General features: G+C 44.4%; 1 protein-coding gene across 4 annotated transcripts in view; it reads left to right on the forward strand.

Annotated features, from left to right (window-relative positions):
- LOC106560245 (E3 ubiquitin-protein ligase SH3RF1) overlaps positions 1-25,378 on the forward strand; it is a 63,300-nt gene that overhangs the window by 29,020 nt on the left and 8,902 nt on the right. For all 4 annotated transcript variants that reach the window (XM_014122902.3, XM_014122904.3, XM_014122905.3 and 1 more), the window contains 6 exons: positions 4,221-4,496; positions 5,316-5,411; positions 8,201-8,509; positions 14,659-14,769; positions 17,278-17,405; positions 20,877-21,047. In XM_014122902.3, coding sequence (XP_013978377.2) covers positions 4,221-4,496; positions 5,316-5,411; positions 8,201-8,509; positions 14,659-14,769; positions 17,278-17,405; positions 20,877-21,047 — 1,091 coding nt within the window. The remainder of the gene's footprint in view (positions 1-4,220; positions 4,497-5,315; positions 5,412-8,200; positions 8,510-14,658; positions 14,770-17,277; positions 17,406-20,876; positions 21,048-25,378) is intronic.

Here is a 25,378-nt window from a genome sequence, read left to right on the forward strand (position 1 = left end):
TCACACCCCCACCTCACAGCCCTGGCCATCCTGTGCAGCGTGTGATTGGCTGTGAGGCCCAGGCCAAGTCCAGGCAGGGCTGTGTGATTGTGTGCAGCGGGTGATGTCACCCTGGCTCAGCTTCACAGCTCTGTGTTCTGTACTCTCATTCTACTCTCAGCCGCTAAACGCTTCGTTAGCCTTTAACAAGACTGCAGCGCCTGCCAGCTCTAAACACTTCCGTCTCGCGCGCTCTCTCTCTCTCTCTCTGCCGCCTCGCTCTCGCTCGCGTGCGCTCTCTCTCTCTCTCTGCCGCCTCTCTCTCTCTCTCTCTCTGCCGCCTCTCTCTCTCTCTGCCGCCTCTCTCTCTCTCTCTCTCTGCCGCCTCTCTCTCTCTCTCTCTCTGCCGCCTCTCTCTCTGCCGCCTCTCTCTCTCTCTCTGCCGACTCTCTCTCTGCCGCCTCTCTCTCTCTCTCTCTGCCGCCTCTCTCTCTGCCGCCTCTCTCTCTGCCGCCTCTCTCTCTGCCGCCTCTCTCTCTGCCGCCTCGCTCTCTGCCGCCTCTCTCGCTCTCTGCCGCCTCTCTCGCTCTCTGCCGCCTCTCTCGCTCTCTGCCGCCTCTCTCTCGCTCTCTGCCGCCTCTCTCTCGCTCTCTGCCGCCTCTCTCTCGCTCTCTGCCGCCTCTCTCTCTCGCTCTCTGCCGCCTCTCTCTCGCTCTCTGCCGCCTCTCTCTCGCTCTCTGCCGCCTCTCTCTCGCTCTCTGCCGCCTCTCTCTCGCTCTCTGCCGCCTCTCTCTCGCTCTCTGCCGCCTCTCTCTCGCTCTCTGCCGCCTCTCTCTCGCTCTCTGCCGCCTCTCTCTCGCTCTCTGCCGCCTCTCTCTCGCTCTCTGCCGCCTCTCTCTCTCGCTCTCTGCCGCCTCTCTCTCTCGCTCTCTGCCGCCTCGCGCGCTCGGTCTGTCTGCCGCCTCGCGCGCTCGGTCTGTCTGCCTGCCGCCTCGCGCTGAGCTCTCGCTCTGTCCCAGACCCTCATTTTCCTTATTTCTCTTTACCTCTGACTATCTTTCTCCCTGATATCTGGTTAATTTCATCTGTCAGTGCTCAGATTGACGCTGTCGGTAGTATTTGTGTTTCTGAGCACTATCAAAGGCCTCTAACAGAGTAGAGGGAGGGATGTGAGGGGGTAGAGGCTTTTTGGATTGGTGCCGCCCTCTTGGACAGCCATCTTGAATGGGGTTCATTGAGCCTTCCCGTCCCCTCTGTGTTGTCACCTCTGAATGGTCCTTTCAGGGCTCCAGACTAGCGAGTCGAGACCACCTAACCTTCCTCAGGGAGAGAACTGGGCCAGGTCTGGGGCATTTAGACTTCTGTATTACACAGACAGACATGCATACATACAGTGAGCCAGCCAAGCTCATCACACTGATCCTGTACTATAATAGACTTTCTCATTTAAAAAGCCACCCAACAAGACCCATTCAGTGTCACACACATTCAGATAAACCAAATAACTTCACAGATCTTCATTGTAAAGGGATTCAACCCTGTTTCCCATGCTTGTTCAATGAACCATAAACAATTAATCAACATGCACCTGTGGAACGGTCGTTAAGACACTAACAGCTTACAGACGTTAGGCAATTAAGGTCACAGTTATGAAAACTTAGGACACTAAAGAGGCCTTTCTACTGACTCTGAACAACACCAAAAGAAAGATCCCCAGGGTCCCTGCTCATTTGCGTGAACGTGCCTTAGGCATGCTGCAATGAGGACTGCAGATGTGGCCAGGGAAATAAATTGTAATGTCCGTACTGTGAGACGCCTAAGATAGCGCTACAGGGAGACAAACGGACAGCTGATCGTCCTCGCAGTGGCAGACCACATGTAACAACACCTGCACAGGATCGGTACATCCGAACATCACACCTGCGGGACAGGTACAGGATGGCAACAACAACTGTCCGAGTTACACCAGGAATGCACAATCCCTCCATCAGTGCTCAGACTGTCTGCAATAGGCTGAGAGAGGCCGGACTGAGGGCATGTAGGCCTGTTGTAAGGCAGGTCCTCACCAGACATCACCGGCAACAACGTCGTCTATGGGCACAAACCCACCGTCGCTGGACCAGACAGGACTGGCAAAAAGTGCTCTTCACTGACGAGTCGCGGTTTTGTCTCACCAGGTGGATGGTCGGATTCACGTTTATCGTCGAAGGAATGAATGTTACACCGAGGCCTGTAGTCTGGAGTGGGATCGATGTGGAGGGTCCGTCATGGTCTGGGGCGGTGTGTCACAGCATCATCGGACTGAGCTTGTTGTCATTGCAGGCAATCTCAACGCTGTGCGTTACAGGGAAGACGTCCTCCTCTCTCATGTGGTTACCTTCCTGCAGGCTCATCCTGACATGACCCTCCAGCATGACAATGCCACCAGCCATACTGCTCGTTCTGTGCGTGATTTCCTGCAAGACAGGAATGTCAGTGTTCTGCCATTGTCAGCGAAGAGCCTGGATCTCAATCCCATTGAGTACATCTGGGACTGTTGGATCGGAGGGTGAGGGCTAGGGCCATTACCCCCCAGAAATGTCCGGGAACTTGCAGGTGCCTTGGTGGAAGAGTGGGGTAACATCTCACAGCAAGAACTGGCAAATCTGGTGCAGTCCATGAGGAGGAGATGCACTGCAGTACTTAATGCAGCTGGTGGCCACACCAGATACTGGCTGTTACTTTTTGATGTTGACCCCCCCTTTGTTCAGGGACACATTATTCCATTTCTGTTAGTCACATGTCTGTGGAACTTGTTCAGTTTGTCTGTTGAATCTTATGTTCATACAAATATTTACACATGTTAAGTTTGCTGAAAGACGTTTCTTTTTTTGCCGAGTTTACATGTCGGATAGAAATGTCATGACAGGCCTGATGGAAACAGCAAATTTGTCAGTAAACTTTCCAAATGTTGACAAAACAAAATACGCTAGACAAGGTGGGATCTTTTTGTCTAAAATTGAATTATGCAATAAATGGCAGTGGAAACACTTTTATGCCCAAATATTGACATAGTAACCATTTCGGAAAAAAACTTGGAGTCACTCAATGGTATGTTCTGTGTCCCTCCCACTACAACTCAGGAAACCGTACACTTTATTAGGCACCAGGTGAAATGAGATATGATGAACTTCACAGGGTGGTGAAAGTGCACAGTGATCTTGATGCTCCTTTCCAATAAATATTATTTGTCGTTCGCAAATAAAAATAATCTTGCTCTTTTGTCCATAATATTCTCATCATGTAGGCTATACTGCACTGTATATGCAAGCTGTTGGCTAGAGCGCATGTGCCAAGACCAGAGTGGGCACATTCACTATATAATGCAAAAATATTGGTCACAAAACCATGAGTAGAGTTGAAAATGCGATGGAAACCCATTTAACTTGTATTTTTATTCGTACATGGGAATTTAACTGCAGAAGTAATTTTTATGTGCCCTACGTCACGCACAGCCTTTTCGCTTCAACAAGTCAATTTGATGGAAATGCATCTCTGATTGTAAATGTGCATACCACCAGAGATGTGTTACCATCAAATTCACTTATTGCAGATAAAAAGCTGTGCGTGATGACGTAGTGCACATAAAAATTACTTTTGCGGTTTCTCGCTTAATTCATTTTAGAATATTCGCATGAAAATCTGTTGCCAATTAGATGGAAACCAAGCTATTGATGCACATTTAGTTTACTCCTTGTTTTGGGAATGCAGTTTACTTTTCTCTTGTTTCTGCATGTTCCCATAACAAGTAGGCTTTCACACTTTTCTTCGGTTTCCATAGTAACTGGTGTCTGTTTTGGGCCAAGATTCTTTTCGGTACATCATTTGGGTCTCTTTCTCGGTTAGAAAGCAACAGAGAATGAATGTCAGTGAGTGGTGACTGAGGCACACTCTGACTTGGTGGAAGAAGATTATACAATGAGTGAGTGAAATGCTAGCTGTGAGGGTGATGGGGTCTGTCTGAAAGTGTGGCGCTACCCAGGTCAGGGTGGTTTATTCCTGATTCCCTCGTGTGGTCAGTGGCCCATATGGACCATCACTACAACCCCTCACTGTGCTCTTGTCCCTAATGGCTCTGGTCCACATTTACACTTCTGTGTTTTGAAAAATTAATGTGGTTCTGAGTGGTGCTCAATTATGCATGAGTCCTGATGTTTTGGACACAGCCTGAACACTCCATCTCTCTTTCTCTCCCTCTACAGGGTGTACCCCAGCTGCCCTGTGCCAAGGCACTGTACAACTACGATGGCAAGGAACCTGGGGACCTCAAGTTCAGTAAGGGTGACGTCATCATCCTGCGACGCCAGGTGGATGAGAATTGGTACCACGGAGAGATGGGCGGAGTCCACGGCTTTTTCCCCACCAACTTTGTCCAGATCATCAAGCCCCTGCCGCAGCCCCCGCCACAGTGCAAGGCCCTCTATGACTTTGAGCTGAAAGATAACGAGGCAGACAAGGACTGCCTGCCCTTCACAAAGGTGAGTTCTAGACCACTGTACAGGCCACAGCCCTACCACATAGGACATTGTCGCTAAAGTTGGAACTACAGTTTCTAGCAAGAGTTTTAATTACAACCTATACTGTTTTTTCTAAGCTGTAATTTTCCTGAGTTTGGAGCATCTAACATCTCAACAACTGTTGATTGTAAAAGCTCTGTGGCTTAACCCTGACCAAACCTCAGTGAAACTGTGTTGCTCTGTCTCTTTCTGCAGACGTGTCCTGCGGATGCAAGGCATTTTTCCTCCTAGTGTAGAGGACCAGTTATCCACTCACACACCTAGAACTAGATGGCTACTGTACCATTGCTAAATTACTACATTTCTCGATCTATTCTAATCAACTGAAAGGGTAGATTAGAGCTTTCTATCCTTGGCTTTTATAAGCAGTCTGCTGTTTTATATCTTTGAATTTTTTTAAACCTTTATTTAATTAGGCAAAGTCAGTTAAGAACAAATTCTCCTTTACAATGACAGCCTACCGGGGAACAGTGGGTTAACTGCCTTGTTCAGAGGCACAACGACAGATTTTTATCTTGTCAGCTCGGGATTCGATCCAGCAAACAAAAGTGCTTATCTTGTTCCTTTTTAAACAGGATCCACTGTACTGTATTACTCTAATAATGTAGCCTAACTGGGTACTTCTGGAAGTTGTAATAAAACATGGTCTCTCTCTCTCTCTCAGCCTCATTATTCTTCTATCCTGTGTGTTTGTTCCTAGAAGATCTGGAAATCTCCTATTTAGCAGCATCTTTAATGACAGTCTTCCCAGTAACAAGCTCTGCATCTTTTCTCTTCTAGGATGATATTCTAACTGTGATTCGCAGAGTGGACGAAAACTGGGCAGAGGGAATGCTGGGGGATAAAATTGGAATCTTCCCTATATCATATGTTGAGGTAAGCGAAATGTTCCAAGTCTTAACAACCGGAGTGTCCCTGATATGTCCAGGCAAGCATTTTACCTCAGGTAAGAGGTTGGAAAATGCAGAGTATGTTAGTGCAATCTTTTTTGTTGTTGCTTTGTTAGACATCTTGCAAAATGTACACATTAATGCTCTCCCCTTTTGCTTTACCCATGAAAACGGTCACAATATATTTCACCAAAGTACTAAACATGCCATTAGATTGACTGGTCATTGAGCACCTTCTGAGCAGCTGTCCAAATTTCCATGTGCCCCTTAAATACAGCCAGCTTTAAAAAGCTTTAGACATCTTTAGCTTGACATCCTGAGGTAATTCACCATTGTCCTATAAAAGCTTCCATGATCACTGCTGAGAGAACTGTCTGCTGGTAGGAACCTTACCTGTGTAATGGGCCTGGTTTCCCGATGGTGATGGAATGTAGGCTTACGAGTGTTTTAACAATGCATCTTTCCTACAACGACCAAAGATGTAACATGCGTTTCCCAAAACACCACGCAGAGAAGGTTCACTAAGTGGGTGTTGAGGCGTGTTGATACTGATAGGATCAAAAGAAAGCTGATCTGAGAGCAGCGCTGTCTTTCTCCATTTTAATCTACATTAACATTAGAATCATTCCACAATACTGACGACGGATCAGCTCCTAGAAAGATATTATCATGACTGCACAAATTGAGGCGGCTTACCCTAATGCACTAAAATCAAGATTTGGCTCATTGCGCACATTACACGAAATATATTGAGGCAAACATTTGACAGCAGCCTGCAATTAGCAAAATAGAACTCAGTTGAATGAACATGAAATTGATTTCAATATTATTGAATTGTATAGGCCTGTAGCCTATACTGTAGGCTATTTATCTTTTAAAGCAGTCATCTCTGTTTTCATTTGAATCTTCCTGGTTGTTGAGAATAGGGAGTTTTAGCACCTCGTGAAAGTGCTTGAGCCACGTTACGAACTTACCTCTTGCACCCATTTCAGCAAACAGATATTACCCGCTCTATATAAGCAAGCCAAAGCAGAAGTTTTTAATGATTTTAATGATGATTATTTAACAGTGACAGCCCATCACATTACTCCGCAGTGGGAGATGTACCATGCTACAGACCCACCCCCTTTATGAGACTCAAGTGCGCATTTGACAGTGAAGGAGGCAGTGTCATGGTGCATTCGTAACCCAGATGGAAGTGGGAATTTACCACATGCGAATGGGAAAAATCCACTTGAACGCCCCTCCAACTGGTAATCACTTGTGGGAAACTCCTCTATCATCCTGAGCACCCACTTCTCCCAAATGGTAACCTCTAACATCACCGACTAAGGAAAAGGCCTCAGACAGCATTTTCTGCAGTTAAATATAACAAAACATTATTTATAAAAAGCAATATATTAATGTTGTTTATGAACTCTAATTTGTTTACAAGCATGATAGCTGTACTTTTAGTTTGGTTGCAGCTTGTTGGCCAATCAGCTTTCAAGTCACATGAATGCATCCAACTGGCATTTATGACTTCACAACTGGTAAATTCCCACCTCCCACATGGTTACAAACGCAGCATCAGAGTGGAACCTTAAGAGGCCTAACATAACAATCCTGTCACAACAGACAATGCCAGGAACATTTGTGAATGCTGAAGATTGTTAATTGCATTTAATTTTCCTGCTGTACCGAAACCGAACCGTGACCCCAAATACGTACTGAACTGTGGGTTTGGTGAATCGTTACACTTCTAATGGTAGAGAGAAGCCCGGGAGTGGGCAGAGGCTTGCCATAAAAGGAAGGGCAATTTGAGAAGGCAAGACATTTTCCGTGTGAATGCTTTTGTGAAGGTTATCTTTGACTCTGACATTGAAAATTACATTCTTAGAAGCAGAGGAGAATTAAAAGATGTTTCTTCTCATTTTTCATGGCACTATTCATGTGACAGATTTAGATTTTTCAAAATATCCCAAGGGTGGATATTTTGAAGAGAACGGATGCAAAACAACTAATGGATGCAATTGACTATGTTTTCACAGCAGAGAAATACAACGTTTTCCTCCAAGGAAGGACATTTTGACTCGGGTCTCGCACAGGTTACTTAAACAAATGTGCAACTGATGATTACTGTATATTCAGCATATGTCAGACAGTAAACAGCTTTCATTTTAAAACAAAATTTGAGCAATTCTGGAACTGTCGTGGAGGACAAGTTATAATCTAGTTTTTTGTAGGCTCACTTGATTGTGTCTGAGTTATTTCTGTACAGTGATTTTATACTGGTACCCATTCTATATTTGGTTGTATATACTTGGCTGTATATCTGATCTAGTGCTACGTGTGTACACATTTAGCACTGCCCCTCAGGATTGGTGTGAAATTCTCCACTTTTATGTCCCAAGTAGAGGGAGAGCAGCTCGGGGCTATCTGTGTCGTGGAGTGCTCCCTTGTTCTCCCTGTGATTAGCTAAACCCTTTTTAGTGTTCCTCCTTTGATTCCTACATCACATGAAAGGCTGCTGTCTGCTCCGCTGCCTGCCTGAAAACCGTTGACTCCCACTCCCCCTGAGCCCAAGGTTCTCTCTCAACCCCCTGGTACTGGCAGCATTCTCAGCCTACTGCTTTCTCCCATCAGATAAAGGCACAGGGTGGTTCTTACTCCAACTAGGTTTATTATGAAGAGTTACGGCTTTCATTATCATATTAACGACAACGACTCCTTTTCTCTCATATCTACCCCATCCTGCCCTCCTTTCCTTCCCCTCTTCCCTCACTCCTCCTGTAGTTTAACACAGCAGCCCGTCAGCTGATTGAGTTGGACAAGCCTGGGGACTCCAGTGGGGACTCTGGCGAGGGGGCCTCATCGGGCCCCCAGAGTAACGGTGGCCCCCACCGGGCCGGGGAGAAGAAGAACAGTAAGAAGCGCCACTCGTTTACTTCCCTCACCATGTCCCACAAGCCCTGTCTGGCCCCGCCCCCCCAGAGACACTCCATGGAGATCAGTGGGCCCGTCCTCATCAGCTCCTCCAACCCCACGGCAGCCGCACGCATCGGAGAGATCAGCGGAGGACTGTCCTGCAGCGCACCCTCACAGGTGAGATAGGGAGGAGGGCAGGAGTAAATGGGAGATAATAAGGGAGGGCTCTTCTGCAGCGCACCCTCACAGATGACATACTGTATGGTGAGATGAAGGGGAAAAATGGAGAGGGCTTCTATGTTCCCCCTAGTCCAGTGTCTTTGTACTGTTTGGCTAGGGGTATTCAACGAGGAAGCCACTAAATGGAGAACCTTATGTCTCTCTGAAGTAGTCTGTATGATCACTGGACTTAATTTGTCCAGAACCCTGACTCTATTGTCCCCATTAATGAATTCATCCAGAATTGACTGCATATTTTTGTTCTGAATAATATTGTCCCCCTTAAACTACAATTTGAAAAACCATCATGTTGTCCAGCATAGCAGCTCATTTGTCTATGGTTGTGTGTCTATACTATGGACAAGTGTATAATCACTGCCATTTATTTCATGGGATAGCTGATGATAGACTGTCTTGGAAATGGATGTGCTCCTCTCTGTCACCAAGTCTGTCATAGCCCTCAGTGTGTCCAGCCTCCTGCACATGTCGGCTTCACACTGTCCATCTGGGCCTGTTAATCAGGGGAAATGAGTGGGAGAGAGGAACAGGGGGAAACAATGAGCACGCAAGATGCTCACGCAGCAAGCACAAACAAGCAGATTCAACTAACATTCTTGTTTTCATCCGATGTTTGTTTCCCTGACAAAGATTCCCAGTCTCCTTCTGTCACCACACACTTCCCTCCCTCTCTCCCCCCGTCATTCAAAACAGGCCATCGCTCGGTCCAAGCGTTTGAAATCATGGATGCGTGACTCCACTCGCCCGCAAAAAAGACTGCAGCTTAGCCCCCGAGGTTTCCACAGCAACCTCGGAATGGCAACAACTCACAGCTGCTCTGTGGTTGCCTGGCACTGTAGAGAGAGAGGGGCCGGGGACATGACAGACAGATTTGTCAGCGTCTTAAGCAGACGTTCTGTGACCGACGGAAGCTGTGAAGTGAGGAAAGCTTTAGAATGTTGCTTAGTTTTTTGCAGCTGAGCAGAGAACAGTGTAGAGGAGAACTGCCTCACCCCAGCATGCCTGGTATACAGAGTCGGGACTTTTATACTGATATTGCAAATGACCATACACTCGTTATATGAAGATCAGATGTTGACTTCATCTTATCAGTGTTTTTTGGCTTGAAGTTTGAAGTATCTCAAAATAAGTATAGTCTTTCTGAAATGTGTTTTTGTATTAAGCCAACAGGGCTTTGTCTATGGTTTGACAGCATTCATCTTAACGTAACATGCAAAACATTACTGAGTTACAGTTCATATAAGGAAAATCAGCCCCTAATCTATGGATTTCACATAATTGGCAATATACAGTGCCCTCCAATAATATTGGCACCCTTTGTAAATATGAGCAAAATGGGCTGTGAAAAATGTTTCTTTGCTGTGTATCCTCTTGGTCTATCATTCAAAATATTCACAAAAGTCAAATCTTTAATTGAAGTAAAATGATTGAAAAAAAATTGAAATAAATTAAATAAATATTTTTCTCTGAAACATGTGTGCCACAATTTGGCATCCCTAGAAGTTGTTATTAGTAAAATCTAACTGAAGTATATTCCCATTCATATTTTTAAGTTCATCTGAGTGATTACGAACACTTAAGTGGTAAGCCATAACTTCCTGTTTTACTGGGGTATAAATATGAGGTGACAAGTTCCCATAGTCATCCTTCACTATGGGAAAGACCCGAGAATACAGTAATGATGTGCGACAAAAGGTTGTTGAGCTGCACAAATCAGGAAATGGCTATAAGAAAATAGCTCAAAGGTTTGAAAATGCCCATTTCCTCTATCAGGGCAATAATTAAGACATTTAAAGCAACTGGAGATGTTAGCAATCGGCCTGGAAGAGAACGTGTGTCTATATTGAACCCCACACACATTGAGGAGGCTGGTTCCAGTGGCCAAAGAATCTCCAAGGATCACAGCTGGAGAATTGCAGACGTTAGTTGGGTTTTGTGTTGGGTCTTGTACATAACCACAAGTTGTTTGGGAGGGTTGCCATAAAAAGCCTTTGCTGTCATCAAACAACCAACTCAAGCACCTACAGTTTGCCAAACGTTACTGGAACTTTCAATGGCACTGGGTTCTATGGTCAGATGAGACCAAAATAGAGCTTTTTGGAAACAAACACCAGAGGTGGGTTTGGCGTAGACAGAAGGACAACCATGCCGAAAAAGTACCTCATCCCCACTGTGATGTATGGTGGTGAATCTTTAATGTTATGAGGCTGTTTTTCTTCCAAAGGCCCTGGACAACTTGTTAGGATACATGGTATCATAGACTCCAAGTACCAGCAGATATTAAATCAAAACCTGACTGCTTCTGCTAGGAAGCTTAAACTGGGTCGTGGTTGAATCTTCCAGCAGGACAATGATCCAAAGCACACCTCAAAATCAACACACAAATGGTTCACTGACCACAGAATCAAGGTTTTGCCACGGCCATCCCAGTCCCCTGACCTGAACCCGATAGAAAACCTGTGGGATGAGCTGAAGCAGAGAGTCCACAAGCGTGGACTTCGGGATCTGGAGAGATTCTGTATGGCGGAATGGCCTCAGATCCCTTGCCATGTGTTCTCCAACCTCATTACATATTATAGGAGAAGTCTCAGATCTGTTATCTTGGCAAAGGGAGGTTCCACTAAGTATTGAATGAATAATTGTGGCACACATTTGAGATTAAAAAAATATATAAGAATTCATTTTTTCTTCCAATTATTTAACTTTAAAGGTTTGATTTTTGTGAATATTTTGAATGAATGACCAAGAGGATAAACAATGGCGACATTTTTTTTCACAGCCCGGTTTGGTCATATTTTCCAAGGGTGCCAATATTAGTGGAGGGCACTGTAGATATGCATCTGTTGGTCACAGATACCTTAAAAAAAAATAAAGGTAGGTGTGTGGATCAGGAAACCAGTCAGTAGCTGGTGTAACCACCATTTGCCTTATGCAGCTCAACACATCTCCTTTGCATAGAGCTGATTATGATGTTGATTGTGGCCTGTGGAATGTTGTCCCACTCCTCTCAATGGCTGTGTGAAATTGCTGGATATTGGCGGGGTACTGGAACATGTCGACCCAGAGCATCCCAAACATGCTCAATTGGTGATATGTCTGAGTATGCAGGCCATGGAAGAATTTTCAGCTTCTAGGAATTGTGTACAGATCCTTTCAACATGGGGCCTTGCATTATCATGCTGAAACATGAGGTGATGACGGCAGATAAATGGCACGACAATGTGACTCAGGATCTCATCACGCTATCTCTATGCATTCAAAATGCCGTTGATAAAATGCAAATTATGTTCGTTGTCCATAGCTTATGCCTCCCCATACCATAACCCCACTGCCACCATGGGGCACACTGTTCACAATGTTGACCTATCAATGAAATTATGGGCAGAACGACAAAAAAAAGTTTGGTCTAATCTTGATTATTGTCCAGTCGTGTGGTCCAGTGCGGCAAGGAAATGCCTAGTTAAGCTGCAGCTGGCCCAGAACAGAGCAGCACGTTTTGCTCTTAATTGTAATCAGAGGGCTGATATAAATACTATGCATGCCAGTCTCTCTTGGCTAAGAGTTGAGGAGAGACTCACTGCATCACTACTTCGTTTTCTAAGAAACAATGTGTTGAAAATCCGAAATTGTTTGCATAGTCAACTTACACACAGCTCTGACACACACACTTATCCCACCAGACATGCTACCAGGGGTCTTTGCACAGTCCCCAGAACAAATTCAAGAAAGCATACAGTATTATATAGAGCCCTTATTGCACGGAACTTACATCTCATATTGCTCAAATAAACAGCAAACCTGGTTTCAAAAAACAGATGAAGCAACACCTCGCGGCACAATGCCTCTCCCCCTATTTGACCTAGATAGTTTGTGTGTATGCATTGATATATGTAGGCTACGTGTCTTTTAAAAAAATGCATGTAGTTCTGTCCTTGAGCTGTTTTTGTCTATTGATGCTCTGTATTATGTCATTCTGTATTATGTTTTGTGTGGACCCCAGGAAGAGTAGCTGCTGCTTTTGCAACAGCTAATGGGGATCCTAATAAAATATCAAAATGCTCGCCCACACAACGCCATACACGCGGTCTGCAGTTGAGGCCCGTTGGACGTACGGCCATATTGTCTAAAACGACATTGGAGGTAGCTTATGGTAGAGAAATTAACATTATATTATCTGGCAACAGCTAGCCATCTAACTAGCGTTTGCTCGGACTCAGTACATTTATTAGCTAGCCATCTAACTAGCGATTAGCATTAGCGGCTAACACGAAATTAGCGATTAGCATTAGTGGCTAACACGATTTAGCCACAACTTGCTAATGAAAGACAAACTATGTAGATGTTTGCACATGTAAGAAACAAATGAATTATAGAACGCTTGTGGATTTGTATTAAGAACCAAGCAGAACATTTGCCTCAACATTGTTGCATGACCATGCAGAATGAAAGCAAATGTCTCATGGTCGAGCTACAACAAATGTGCTCCTTGAGTGACGGGGCTAGGCCTGTGTGGAATGCGGCATGGAGAGAGAGCTGAGAGATGACTCAAGTAGTGGAGTAAACTATCACATTTAACAAACCAAACTACCGTTATAAAACTCAAACCGGTCCATGCATCAATACCGGTATATGGTATACCGGCCAACCCTAGCGTCCTCTTCTGTCTCACCTTCCGGGGCTCAGGGCTGCAACACAGCTCAGACACACTGACATGATTTACCCACAGCTTCCCATCGGAAACAGCAGCCACACAAAGCCCTCCTACAACTGGTGGCATCCCGTAGTGCTCTCGTATGTGTGTGTTCACTATGCTATCAGAGCTTGTTTGTGTGTGTGTGTGCAGACAGTTCTTTTCATGTTGGGGTGATCCATCTCTCACTAAAGCCGTGGACCCACAGGGTGATGAGGGGAGAATCATGTTAAACTCTCCAGACCTGGCTTTATCTGCGCTAATTATGAACCAGACACACTCAGTATTATAGATCCTCCATGCACTCCTGGAAGCTATAGGACTTAAGATGGGTTTGATTTATAGATGAATGTGTTTAATAAAAAGACAGACTCCCCAGGCGAAATCTATGCGGCTCGGTATCTCTCATTTTCTCTCGCTCCTCTTCTCTCCCTCCTTCAAAGCAGACAGAAAGGGAAGCAGTAGTTTCCTGGGGGGCCAGAGAGAGCGTATGGAAATGAACACGCCTTCTGTCTACTGCTTTTATGTCAGATGTATAAAGGAGCCTGCAGTATATGAAAACAGACCTGTTGTAAAACTGAACATTTTCAGTTAATTTCCAGTGTAATTGATGTGCCAGTGCTGTGCATACACACACATGTTCCATGTAGCTCATACACATGTATAACAAAATGCAAAACACAGATAGATATAGCCTAGTACTTTCTGTCTTGCCTGATTGCACCTTCCCCTTCCACACGGTACAGTTGATTGAGTCTGAGGTGGGTCCTCTGTAATGATTCACCCAGAAAGGCAGCTCTGCTCTGTCTGGGGCAGTCATGCATGGAGTGATGGAGAGTACATGGTACAAGGAGACTGTGTCCAACAGAATCGCCCTGTTACCAGGACAGCCACAGTGAATGAGTCAGTGTCACACCGCTGGGGTTCCCTGTCTCTCAGCAAGAGACTTCAGCACTCACCTGTCTTCACCCAGCCAATTAAAACTTGTGCTTGGCAGTCATATGACCTAACCCAGCCAATCTGGTTATTGGGACACTAGCACAGTTTGATTTGGCCAATTGGGTTCACCACTGCTGTGAAGGCGACATTTCCATTCAATGGGACATTAAGACCATGTGTGAGATGGTTAAGAGATTAAATAACTAGTCTGTTAGTTCAAACATGACAGCCTACTTCTACCCATGTGAGACTGCATGTGAGGGGACAGACTGGCACAAATTGACCAAGACATCTGTCCCTTCTGATGGAGCTCTATTCAGTTGCAACTATCGTTGAAAAATGCCATTGTTGTTCTAGCACACTGTTTTGTGTGTAATGTATATGCCTGAAAGTATTATATTGTAGGGTAGTGGTATTGGTTGAGTAAGTTGACTGACTTTCTGTCTTCTCTCCTCAACAGGTACACATCTGTACAACTGGACTCCTAGTGACCCCTCCCCCCAGCAGTCCTGTTACTACGGCAACCGTGTTCACATTTCCCCCAGAGACAAGTTACATGTCCGTTCCTGTGGTAGGTGCAGTTCTCTATAAATATTCTACAGTGTTCACACCCAACAGTTCAATATAACAATAGGGTTCTTGCAACTACGCTACGGTTTCCCTAATTAGGGATGGACATGAGTATTGGAACGGACGTCAAAGCTCCAACTTTAGCCAGAGATTATAAAAAATAAAAAATAAATGATACTGTAAAGCTATTTGGTGGAATGTGTTTGTGGCTCCCAGAACAGGAAAGTGAAATTTGGTCTTGAAGACAACATTCATTTGCTTTGACTCTAGTGTGCCATTTGTACATGTGCATTTGCGGGGCACAACAAGAAAGAAGCCAAGCATTATACAGTTCTTCTCCCTAAATTCCCTTTCCTCGGCGTGCCTCATTCACTCAATTGCATTCCAACCACTCCCTACACACACTCGTGTGCTCCTGTTAAGACGACAGAAATAAATGCCTATAAAAACGTATCTGACTGATGGGATAGACGGGCTACATTCCTTGCCAAATGATGACAGTTTTATCTCACGTTCCAACAATGAGCTCCAGTTTTGGAATAATTGCATCCCGTCTGTTTTCCGCTTAGGCGAACTGCTAGTGCCATTTCTAATTGGTTAGGCTTTAACCCCCTAAACATAGACAAGTTCCACAGTGAAAGTGTGTAAAAACATTAGTTTGATAGAAACAAGGAGCATATTTTCATCAGACTCATTAAGCATATGCCTACTCCCCAAACAGATGTTGTGGCAGTAATTCTTCACCATGCAGTTTTCAATGAGGAATTATTCATCTATTTTGAAAATTCCCAAGAACAGGCAAAATAAATTAAATAGAGCGTCTGTATATCAAAAATATATATTTTGAACCTTGAAAACATTCTTCAACTCGCCAAATTGAGCCCTGTTACAATTGATCACTCTGAGGTGAACTGTTCGAGACTCAAGATCCGCATTTTTATGCACTAGCATCTTTTTAAATTATTTTATTTTGTTATATTACATGTTTTTTACTATTAAAATAAGTGTGTCTTGGCTGTGATAAGGGCTTGGGGGAAAAGAGCATGTCTGCTAAATGAACAAAACAAGGCTATGCCATTGCACAGCCATATGCTTCTACAATCAATCACCACTGCTGAGGTTACTATCTTTTACAAGATTGTTCCACCATATAATATAACCAGTTGATATTACGCTTTCAGTAAATTAAATGGCACTTGCTTTTTTATTGACTGAATTGAGCAATTTAGCTATTAGGATTTGTTATCTGTAATGGTTATGATAAATGAGGCATTGCTGTGCACTGTTGGCATAGGCCTATAGATAAATGCATATTTTTTTGTTCTCCAGTGCAATTCTAAAATTAGATTTATTTTTTTCTCCCCATTTTTAATTATCATGTGAGTACTCGAACAGTCAAAACATTTCAAATGCCCATTCCTACCCTAATAATGGTTTTAACAACTGTTTAGGTTGATCTGTGTTACTTCATTTACATGCTATCGTCTATGGAGGAGACTGATGTATCTGCTGCTTTGTCATGTTCAACTGACTGTGTGTGGCTGTGTTGGTATGTGGTACTGCTGAACGGGGGACTATGTGTACACAAAGGTTAAGCTCTCCACTTCACTGGGGAACTAACACTACATGATGATTTCTCTGGCCTGCAGACAATGTAATTATCTCAGCTCCAGCGTCAACAGCACACACACATACACGCATGGTAGCATGTAGGCTCTTCTGAATGTATTTCCACCCCCCTCCCCTACTGCTCCATGGTGGTGTTGTCCGTCTGCTCCTCAGGCCTGTTAATGTCAAGCTGAGATACATTTGTCTTGTTCCAGGTGATGGGGCCTGAATTATTTACCGTCTACAATGCCTTTCTCTGCAGATGTATTAATAGTTTTGCATGTTTAGGAGAAAACAAACCCCTTTCCCAGTACACCGATATGTCAGTGTGTATGATTGTGTAAGAGTTGTTTTGGTCTGGTTTCTGTCACGTTAGAGGCAGAACAAGGGGGATAAGAGAGCCCAGAAGAATCTGCTTGGAGCGCCCCTGAGGGTTAAACTATGTAATGTTTACAGAAATGTTTTTACTTTCATATGGTCCCAATTAAACACAGCAATGGATTCACAAGGCCCCGGTGTCGTTTCTATAGCAACAAACAAACACTGGAGATTCCTTCCCAGTTCTATGGGGAAGTTGGGGACAAGACCAAACTTCTGTGCCAGGCGATACTCTCCCTCATTGAACAGAGAGTAAATAATATCCCTTTTTCACCGAGCAGTTTCACTCATTATGTAACACCTAGTCATTGGTTAAAAGGCCAGGGGTATGGTTCTCATGTATCATTGCATCAAGAGCTTTAATGTAACTCTCATGTTGCGCTGAAGCCAGTGAGTTGTTTACTTGTTTCCTGTCTTTTGGTTCCAAACAAAGCAGTTTTTTTTATGTGAGGGATTCGCTTCAACCTTATTGTGAACTGTTCTGTGCTGTGTTTCAGACTGTTATTTTATTTATTTTTGACAGGAAGCTCTCCCTCCTCCCCCACCTCCTCCCCCACAATCTTCAGCGCTGGGAGCAACCTCCTCGTTGGCTGCCGGTCAGAGACCTTCCCCAAGCACAAGCGACCAGAGTGGGAGACAAAGACCCACAGTGTGAGTGTATATATACACACACACACACACACACACACACGTACATGTAACACTCTTCCATGTATAAAGTACCAGCACACTAAACCAGAGAGAACATGCCGTTTTAAGAGCATGTTCCACACATGGTTAGGGCGTGGGGCCGTCTAATGTGTTCTGGGAGTTCTCCAAGCCTCTAAATGACCGCTCAGCTGTCAGTGTGGAACACCAGAGGTTGACCCAGAGCACAGGTGAAGGGTGAAAGGTCAACCGCTGTGGGGTATGGAGTCTCCTGGGTCCTATCAGAGATCCTGCCTGTGACCCTGGACCTCTCACATCATTACTCCTTTGAGAGACTCCAGACACCTGATAGGAATTAGATACGACCCACCTCCCCAAAGTGAGTGTGTTTGTGTTTCTGCATTTCTTAATTTCCCCCTCCCTGACACCAGTGAAAGTGTCTATGCTGTCTGTCAGCAGTTGTTCTTTAAAGCCTCTTCCCCTTGGAGATGTGAATTTCATGCATTCTACACATTTTGAGTGACTAACAAAATCAATGGGGGCCCCCTGGTCGGTAATTAGACCCTGATTAATACAAGTTTATATACAGTGCATTCGAAAAGTATTCAGACCCTTTAGCTTTTTCAAAATGTTGTTACGTTACAGCCTTATTCTAAAATTGCCCTCATCAGTCTACACACAATACCTACTCCATAATGACAAAGCAAAAACATGTTTTTAGAAATTTCGGCAAATCTATAAAAATAAACTGAAATATCAAATTTAGAATTCAGACCCTTTACTCAATACTTTGTTGAAGCACCTTTGGCAGCAATTGCATCCTCAAGTCTTCTTGGGTGTGACGCTACAAGCTTAGCACACCTGTATTTGGGGAGTTTCTCCCATTCTTATCTGCAGATCCTCTCAAGCTCTGTCAAGTTGGATGTGGTGCGTTGCTGCACAGCTATTTTCTGGTCTCCAGAGATGTTCGATTGGGTTCAAGTCTCGCCTCTGGCTGAGCCACTCAAGGACATTGAGACTTGTCCCAAAGCCACTCCTGTGTTGTCTTGGCTGTGTGCTTAGGGTTGTTGTCATGTTGGAAGGTGAACCTTCACCCCATTCTGAGGTCCTGAGTGCTCTGGAGCAGGTTTTCATCGATCTCTGTACTTTGCTCCGTTAATCTTTGCCTCGGTTTTGACTAGTCTCCCAGTCCCTGCCACTGAAAAATATCCCCACAGCATGATGACGCTGCCACCAAATCAAATCAAATGTATTTATATAGCCCTTCTTACAACAGCTGATATCTCAAAGTGCTGTACAGAAACCCAGCCTAAAACCCCAAACGGCAAGCAATGCCGGTGTAGAAGCACGGTGGCTAGGAAAAACATCCCATGCGTCACCGTTGGGATGGTGCCAGGTTTCCTCCAGACGTGACGCTTGGCATTCAGGCCAAAGAGTTCAATCTTGGTTTCATCAGACCAAAGAATCTTGTTTCTCATGGTCTGTCCTTTAGGTGCCTTTTTGCTTCCGTCTGGCCACTACCATAAAAGCCTGATTGGTGGAGTGCTGCAGAGAGATGGTTGTCCTTCTGGAAGGTTCTCCCATCTCCACAGAGGAACTCTGGAGAGATGATGGTACCGGAGGGGATGGCTGCCGTTTTACGGGCTCCTAACCAACTGTGCTATTTTTTTTATTTTTTATTCTCGCATTGTTTGTACCTCATTTTGTACATAATGTTGCTACTACAGTCTCTTATGACCGAAAAGAGCTTCTGGACATCAGAATAGCGATGACTCACCTCGAACTGGACAAAGATTTTTTCTTTAAGTCCAATGTGAAGGATATACTGCTTTGTCAAGACGTTGCCCAAATCCCTGTCATCAGCATGAAGAAAAGACGGAGGAGGAGGACGGGGTGTCTTGTAAGAATTAGCCGACGAGTAGGTAAACAACCACCTACCGTCCGTATTATTGGTCAACGTGCAATCATTGGAAAACTGGACGATCTATGATTTAAAGGTATCCTACCAACGGGACACTAAAACTGTAATATCTTATGTTTCACCGAGACGTGGCTGAACGACAACACGGATAATATAGAGCTGGCTGGCTTCTCCGTGCATCGGCAGAACAGAGCAGCTATGTCTGGTAAGACGAGGGGCGGGGGTGTGTCTATTTGTCAATAACAGCAAAATGTGGAAAAAGTCAAGGCGTCTGAATACTTCCGAATGCACTGTAAGTGTAGCAAGCACTGTAGCTGGCTAGAATAACTTGGCTGACATGGCTAATTGAGTGACTGTCAGAAACCATGTTTCCATCCACAGTTTATGCAGCAGCTGTGATGGAAATAGGAAGTTTTTGTACAATTTTATAAATGCAGACAGATCATTTGTTCGTTCGGCATGGTGGGATCTTTTTGTCTAAAATTAATTATGCGATAAATGGCGGTGGAAACAGCTTTATGTGGAAATGTTGATATAACAACCATCATTTCGGAAAAAAACTTGGAGTCACTCAATGGTATGTTCTGTGTACCTCCCACTACAACTCAGGAAACCGTACACTTTATTAGGCACCAGGTGAAATAAGATATGAACTTCACAGGGTGGTGAAAGTGCACAGTGATCTTGATGCTCCTTTCCAATAAATATTGAGGGTCTTATTCTGGTCACATGATTATGGATGCCTGACTGCCGTTTGACAAATTAAAAATATTCTCACACTTATCCATAATCTCATCATGTAGACCAGCCTAACCGCGCTGTATCTGTGAGCTATTGGCGAGGGCACACATGCCAAGACCAGTGTAGCCCTACATTTAAAATAACACATAAAAATGTAAGATCAGAGTAGGCACATTTGCTATTTTGCCAACAGTTTTTTTTGACAACTATCGGTAGAGTTGAAAATGCGATGGAAACACAGAACTTTTAGATTTTTATTTGGTACTTGAAAACTTAAGCTAAAAAGTACAACAAATCAGTTTGGTGGAAACACCACTGATGGGAAAATGCAAATGTTCTTTATGCAGATTGTTTTTTACATTTGCATTCAAATCTGTCCCCAATTGGATGGAAACCTTGCAACTTGTGTATTCTACTATTTTAACTCTCAACAGTGAGTTGAATATTTGTTTTACTTTTTTGGGGGGGGTGATTGATCTGCGGGCCTACAAAAGGGGCTGCCAGTTGCCTATCCCTGCTCTACAGACATATAGTGCGGCTTTCTATGAACTGTTGGAAGACCAGTCCAGAGGGGAATGTCCATCTCGATCAGCCTGTAAGTGCCTACTAGAAAGAGAGGGGAGATGTTGATGGATATACTGTAGCCTGTGGAAGGGGGGTACATTTTGCTCGTGTCACAGACGAGATGTTCTGAATCCACAACATGTCTTCGATTAATTTCCTCCTGAGGTTAATTGGACAGTCCCTTTGTGGATGGCCACGTATGTGTGTGTGTGTTTGATGTGTCCCATCTCTCTCACCCCCCACTGCAGCTACGTGGCCCTGTTCCCCTACACACCCCGTAAGGAGGATGAGTTGGAGCTGAGGAAGGGAGAGATGTTCCTGGTGCTGGAGCGCTGTCAAGACGGATGGTTCAAAGGCACCTCCATGCACACTGGCAAGATAGGAGTTTTTCCCGGCAACTACATGAGCCCTGTCAGCAGGTCTGTCACACACACAGACCTTACGCATGTACACACACACTACATGACCAAAAGTATGTGGACAGGGCTCGGGCTCGTCGAACATCTCATTCCTTTGCTCTTATAACCGCCTCAAGTTCTTCCACACCGATATTAACCAACCATTTCTGTATGGACTTTGCTTTGTGCACGGGGGCATTGTCATGCTGAATTGTTGCCACAAAGTTTGGCTCCCTAGTGGTGGAGCGGTCTAAGGCACTGCATCACTGTGCTAGAGCCGTTACTACAGACCATGGCTCGATCAGATTCACGGTTTTCAACTTCGCTTTCTATAAAACATTTTTTTTTTTACATGAAAGGCATTAGGAAATAAAGATGTTACTTAGATTTAAAAAACTACATTTTAATGGAAATTCCAAGGCCAAAAATAGTCAACCATAGTCTCTGATCAGGTTCACATTGGGTAGACATCAATAGAAAAATAGGAAATTGCTATGAAATTACAAAATATTTCAGTTGTGTATATTACTTAATTTATATTTGATTACTTCATTCCTTAAAGTAATCATCTGCTCAGGCAGTAGCAGTCAGCCAGCCAGGCCATCTGTTTTGTGCTCCCCATACTGTACTGTCTTTAGTCACCCTAGTTAGCTAGCCTGCCTAATTATGCTGCAGAGCTGTCTGACGAAATCATTTTACTAGTTCTTCAAAGTAGATTAGGCATACTTTCACAAACTGTCTCTCTCGTCATTGTGTACATTCCTCTCTCATGCGGTATCAGTCCAGAGATCTATATAATGACGAGAGATGCTCATGTCTCCGCCCTAACAATGGGAGTCGTTGTCCCAAAGGCGTAAAGGCAGATGACAAGCTTCGGTACAAAATAAGGCCATAGAAACGCATTGGGCTTATTTTGGACAGAGGTTGGCAAGGGTGAAACCTCTCGCTTCACCTATTCCTCTCTGATCTGGAAAAAACTGGAGCAATGGATTATGGTCAATGTAGTTAATTGCAATGTTTCTGCACTGAACTAGGTTGAATATTTGCTTAATGAAAACTGAAACTCCCTTAAGCCCAGCGTCCTATATAGTTCTTGACTTGATTTCTTTCATGATTGATTTGATTTCTCTCTAGAGAACAGTGCATTGGGCTTAAAAAAAAAGTCTTAATTGGAATTCATATAATTTAATAAGAATCATTAGATCACTTGTTTTGGTACTGTACATAAGTAGTTTATTTTTGGTCACAGGTTCAGGAATGGCTGACAAATTGCAACATTTACTTTGAGCTAACGCTGCAAATAGCACTGCTGGGTGATTTGAAACGTCAGTCAATCCGATCAATAATATAATAATACTCTTACTAAAAATCTTTAATTTACAATCTTTAGGAACTTTGAGAATGAATAGGTTCAGAACTTTTGTGAAACATCACAGCGGAAAAATATATGGCAGCTAGAAATCAAAACTGGATGGTGTTCAGAGATGCATGGGAGGGGTAAGGGTAGTTGAAGCCTGGGACTAAAAACAAACAAAGATAATTAAAGTAAAATATACTGTGCCCGTAAAATGTATATAAACTCAGCAAAAAAGAAACGTCTCTTTTTCAGGACCCTGTCTTTCAAAGATAATTCAAGTAACTTCACAGATCTTCATTGTAAAGGGTTTAAACACATCAAATCAAATGTATTTATATAGCCCTTCTTACATCAGCTGATATCTCAAAGTGCTGTACAGAAACCCAGCCTAAAACCCCAAACGGCAAGCAATGCAGGTGTAGAAGCATGATGACTAGGAAAAAATCCCTAGAAAGGCCAGAACCTAGGAAGAAACCTAGAGAGGAACCAGGCTATGAGGGGTGGCCAGTCCTCTTCTGGCTGTGCCGGGTGGAGATTATAACAGAACATGGCCAAGATGTTCAAATGTTCATAAATGACCAGCATGGTCAAACAATAGTAATCACAGTGAACAGGTCAGGGTTCCATAGCCGCAGGCAGAACAGTTGAAACTAGAGCAGCAGCACAGCCAGGTGGACTGAGGAAAACAAGGAGTCATCATGCCAGTTAGTCCTGAGGAATGGTCCTAGAGCTCAGGTCCTCCGAGAGAGAGAGAAAGAGAGAATTAGAGAGAGCATACTTTAATTCACACAGGACACCGGATAAGACAGGAGAAATACTCCAGATATAACAGACTGACCCTAGCCCCCCGACACACAAACTACTGCAGCATAAATACTGGAGGCTGAGACAGGAGGGGTCAGGAGACACTGTGCCCCCATCCGATGATACCCCCGGACAGGGCCAAACAGGCAGGGTATAACCCCACCCACTTTGCCAAAGCACAGCCCCCACACCACTAGAGGGATTGCTTCAACCACCAACTTACCATCCTGAGACAAGGCCGAGTATATCCCACAAAGATCTCCGCCACGGCACAACCCAAGGGGGGGGTGCCAACCCAGACAGGAAGACCACGTCAGTGACACAACCCACTCAAGTGACGCACCCCTCCTAGGGACGGCATGGAAGAGCACCAGTAAGCCAGTGACTCAGCCCCTGTAATAGGGTTAGAGGCAGAGAATCCCAGTGGAGAGAGGGGAACCGGCCAGGCAGAGACAGCAAGGGCGGTTCGTTGCTCCAGTGCCTTTCCGTTCACCTTCACACTCCTGGGCCAGACTACGCTCAATCATAGGACCTACTGAAGAGATGAGTCTTCAATAAAGACTTAAAGATTGAGACCGAGTCTGCGTCTCTCACATGGGTAGGCAGACCATTCCATAAAAATGGAGCTCTATAGGAGAAAGCCCTGCCTCCAGCTGTTTGCTTAGAAATTCTAGGGACAATAAGGAGGCCTGCGTCTTGTGACCGTAGCGTACGTGTAGGTATGTACGGCAGGACCAAATCGGAAAGATGGGTAGGAGCAAGCCCATGTAATGCTTTGTAGGTTAGCAGTAAAACCTTGAAATCAGCCCTTGCCTTAACAGGAAGCCAGTGTTGGGATGCTAGCACTGGAGTAATATGATCCAATTTTTGGGTTCTCATCAGGATTCTAGCAGCCGTATTTAGCACTAACTGAAGTTAATTTAGTGCTTTATCCGGGTAGCCGGAAAGTAGAGCATTGCCGTAGTCTAACCTAGAAGTAACAAAAGCATGGATTAATTTTTCTGCATCATTTTTGGACAAAGTTTCAGATTTTTGCAATGTTACGTAGATGGAAAAAAGCTGTCCTTGAAACAGTCTTGATATGTTCGTCAAAAGAGAGATCAGGGTCCAGAGTAACGCCGAGGTCCTTCAGTTTTATTTGAGACGACTGTATAACCATCAAGATTAATTGTCAGATTCAACAGAAGATCTTTGTTTCTTGGGACCTAGAACAAGCATCTCTGTTTTGTCTGAGTTTAAAAGTAGAAAGTTTGCAGCCATCCATTTCCTTATGTCTGAAACACAGGCTTCTAGCAAGGGCAATTTTGGGGCTTCACCGTGTTTCATTGAAATGTACAGCTGTGTGTAATCCTCGTAGCAGTGTAAGTTAACATTATGTTTTCGAATGACATCCCCAGGAGGTAAAATATATAGTGAAAACAATAGTGGTCCTAAAACAGAACCTTGAGGAACACCGAAATTTACAGCTGATTTGTCAGAGCGCAAACCATTCACACAGTGTGTTCAATAAACACATGCTTGTTCAATGAACCATAAACAATTAATGAACATGCACCTGTGGAACGGTCGTTAAGACACTAACAGCTTACAGACGTTAGGCAATTAAGGTCACAGTTATGAAAACTTAGGACACTAAAGAGGCCTTTCTTCTGACTCTGAAAAACACCAAAGAAAAGATGCCCAGGCTCCGTGCTCATCTGTGTGAACGTGCCTTAGGCATGCTGCAAGGAGGCATGAGGACTGCAGATGTGGCCAGGGCAATAAATTGCAATGTCCGAACTGTGAGACGCCTAAGACAGTGCTACAGGGAGACGGGATGGACAGCTGATCGTCCTCGCAGTGGCAGACCACGTGTAACAACACCTGCACAGGTTCGGTACATCCAAACATCATACCTGCGGGACAGGTACAGGATGGCAACAACTGCCCGAGTTACACCAGGAACGCACAATCCCTCCAGTGCTCACACTGTCCGCAATATTCTGAGAGAGGCTGGATTGAGGGCTTGTAGGCCTGTTGTCTGGTGAGGACCTGCCTTACATCACCGGTAACAGCGTTGCCTATGGTTACAAACCCACCGTCGCTGGACCAGACAGGACTGGCAAAAAGTGCTCTTCACTGACGAGTCGCGGTTTTGTCTCACCAGCGGTGATGGTCGGATTCGCGTTTATCGTCAAAGGAATGAGCGTTC

Source organism: Salmo salar, chromosome 10 (assembly GCF_965601325.2).
Source record: "Salmo salar chromosome 10, fSalSal1, whole genome shotgun sequence".
In the NCBI taxonomy this organism is placed as follows: Eukaryota; Metazoa; Chordata; class Actinopteri; order Salmoniformes; family Salmonidae; genus Salmo; species Salmo salar.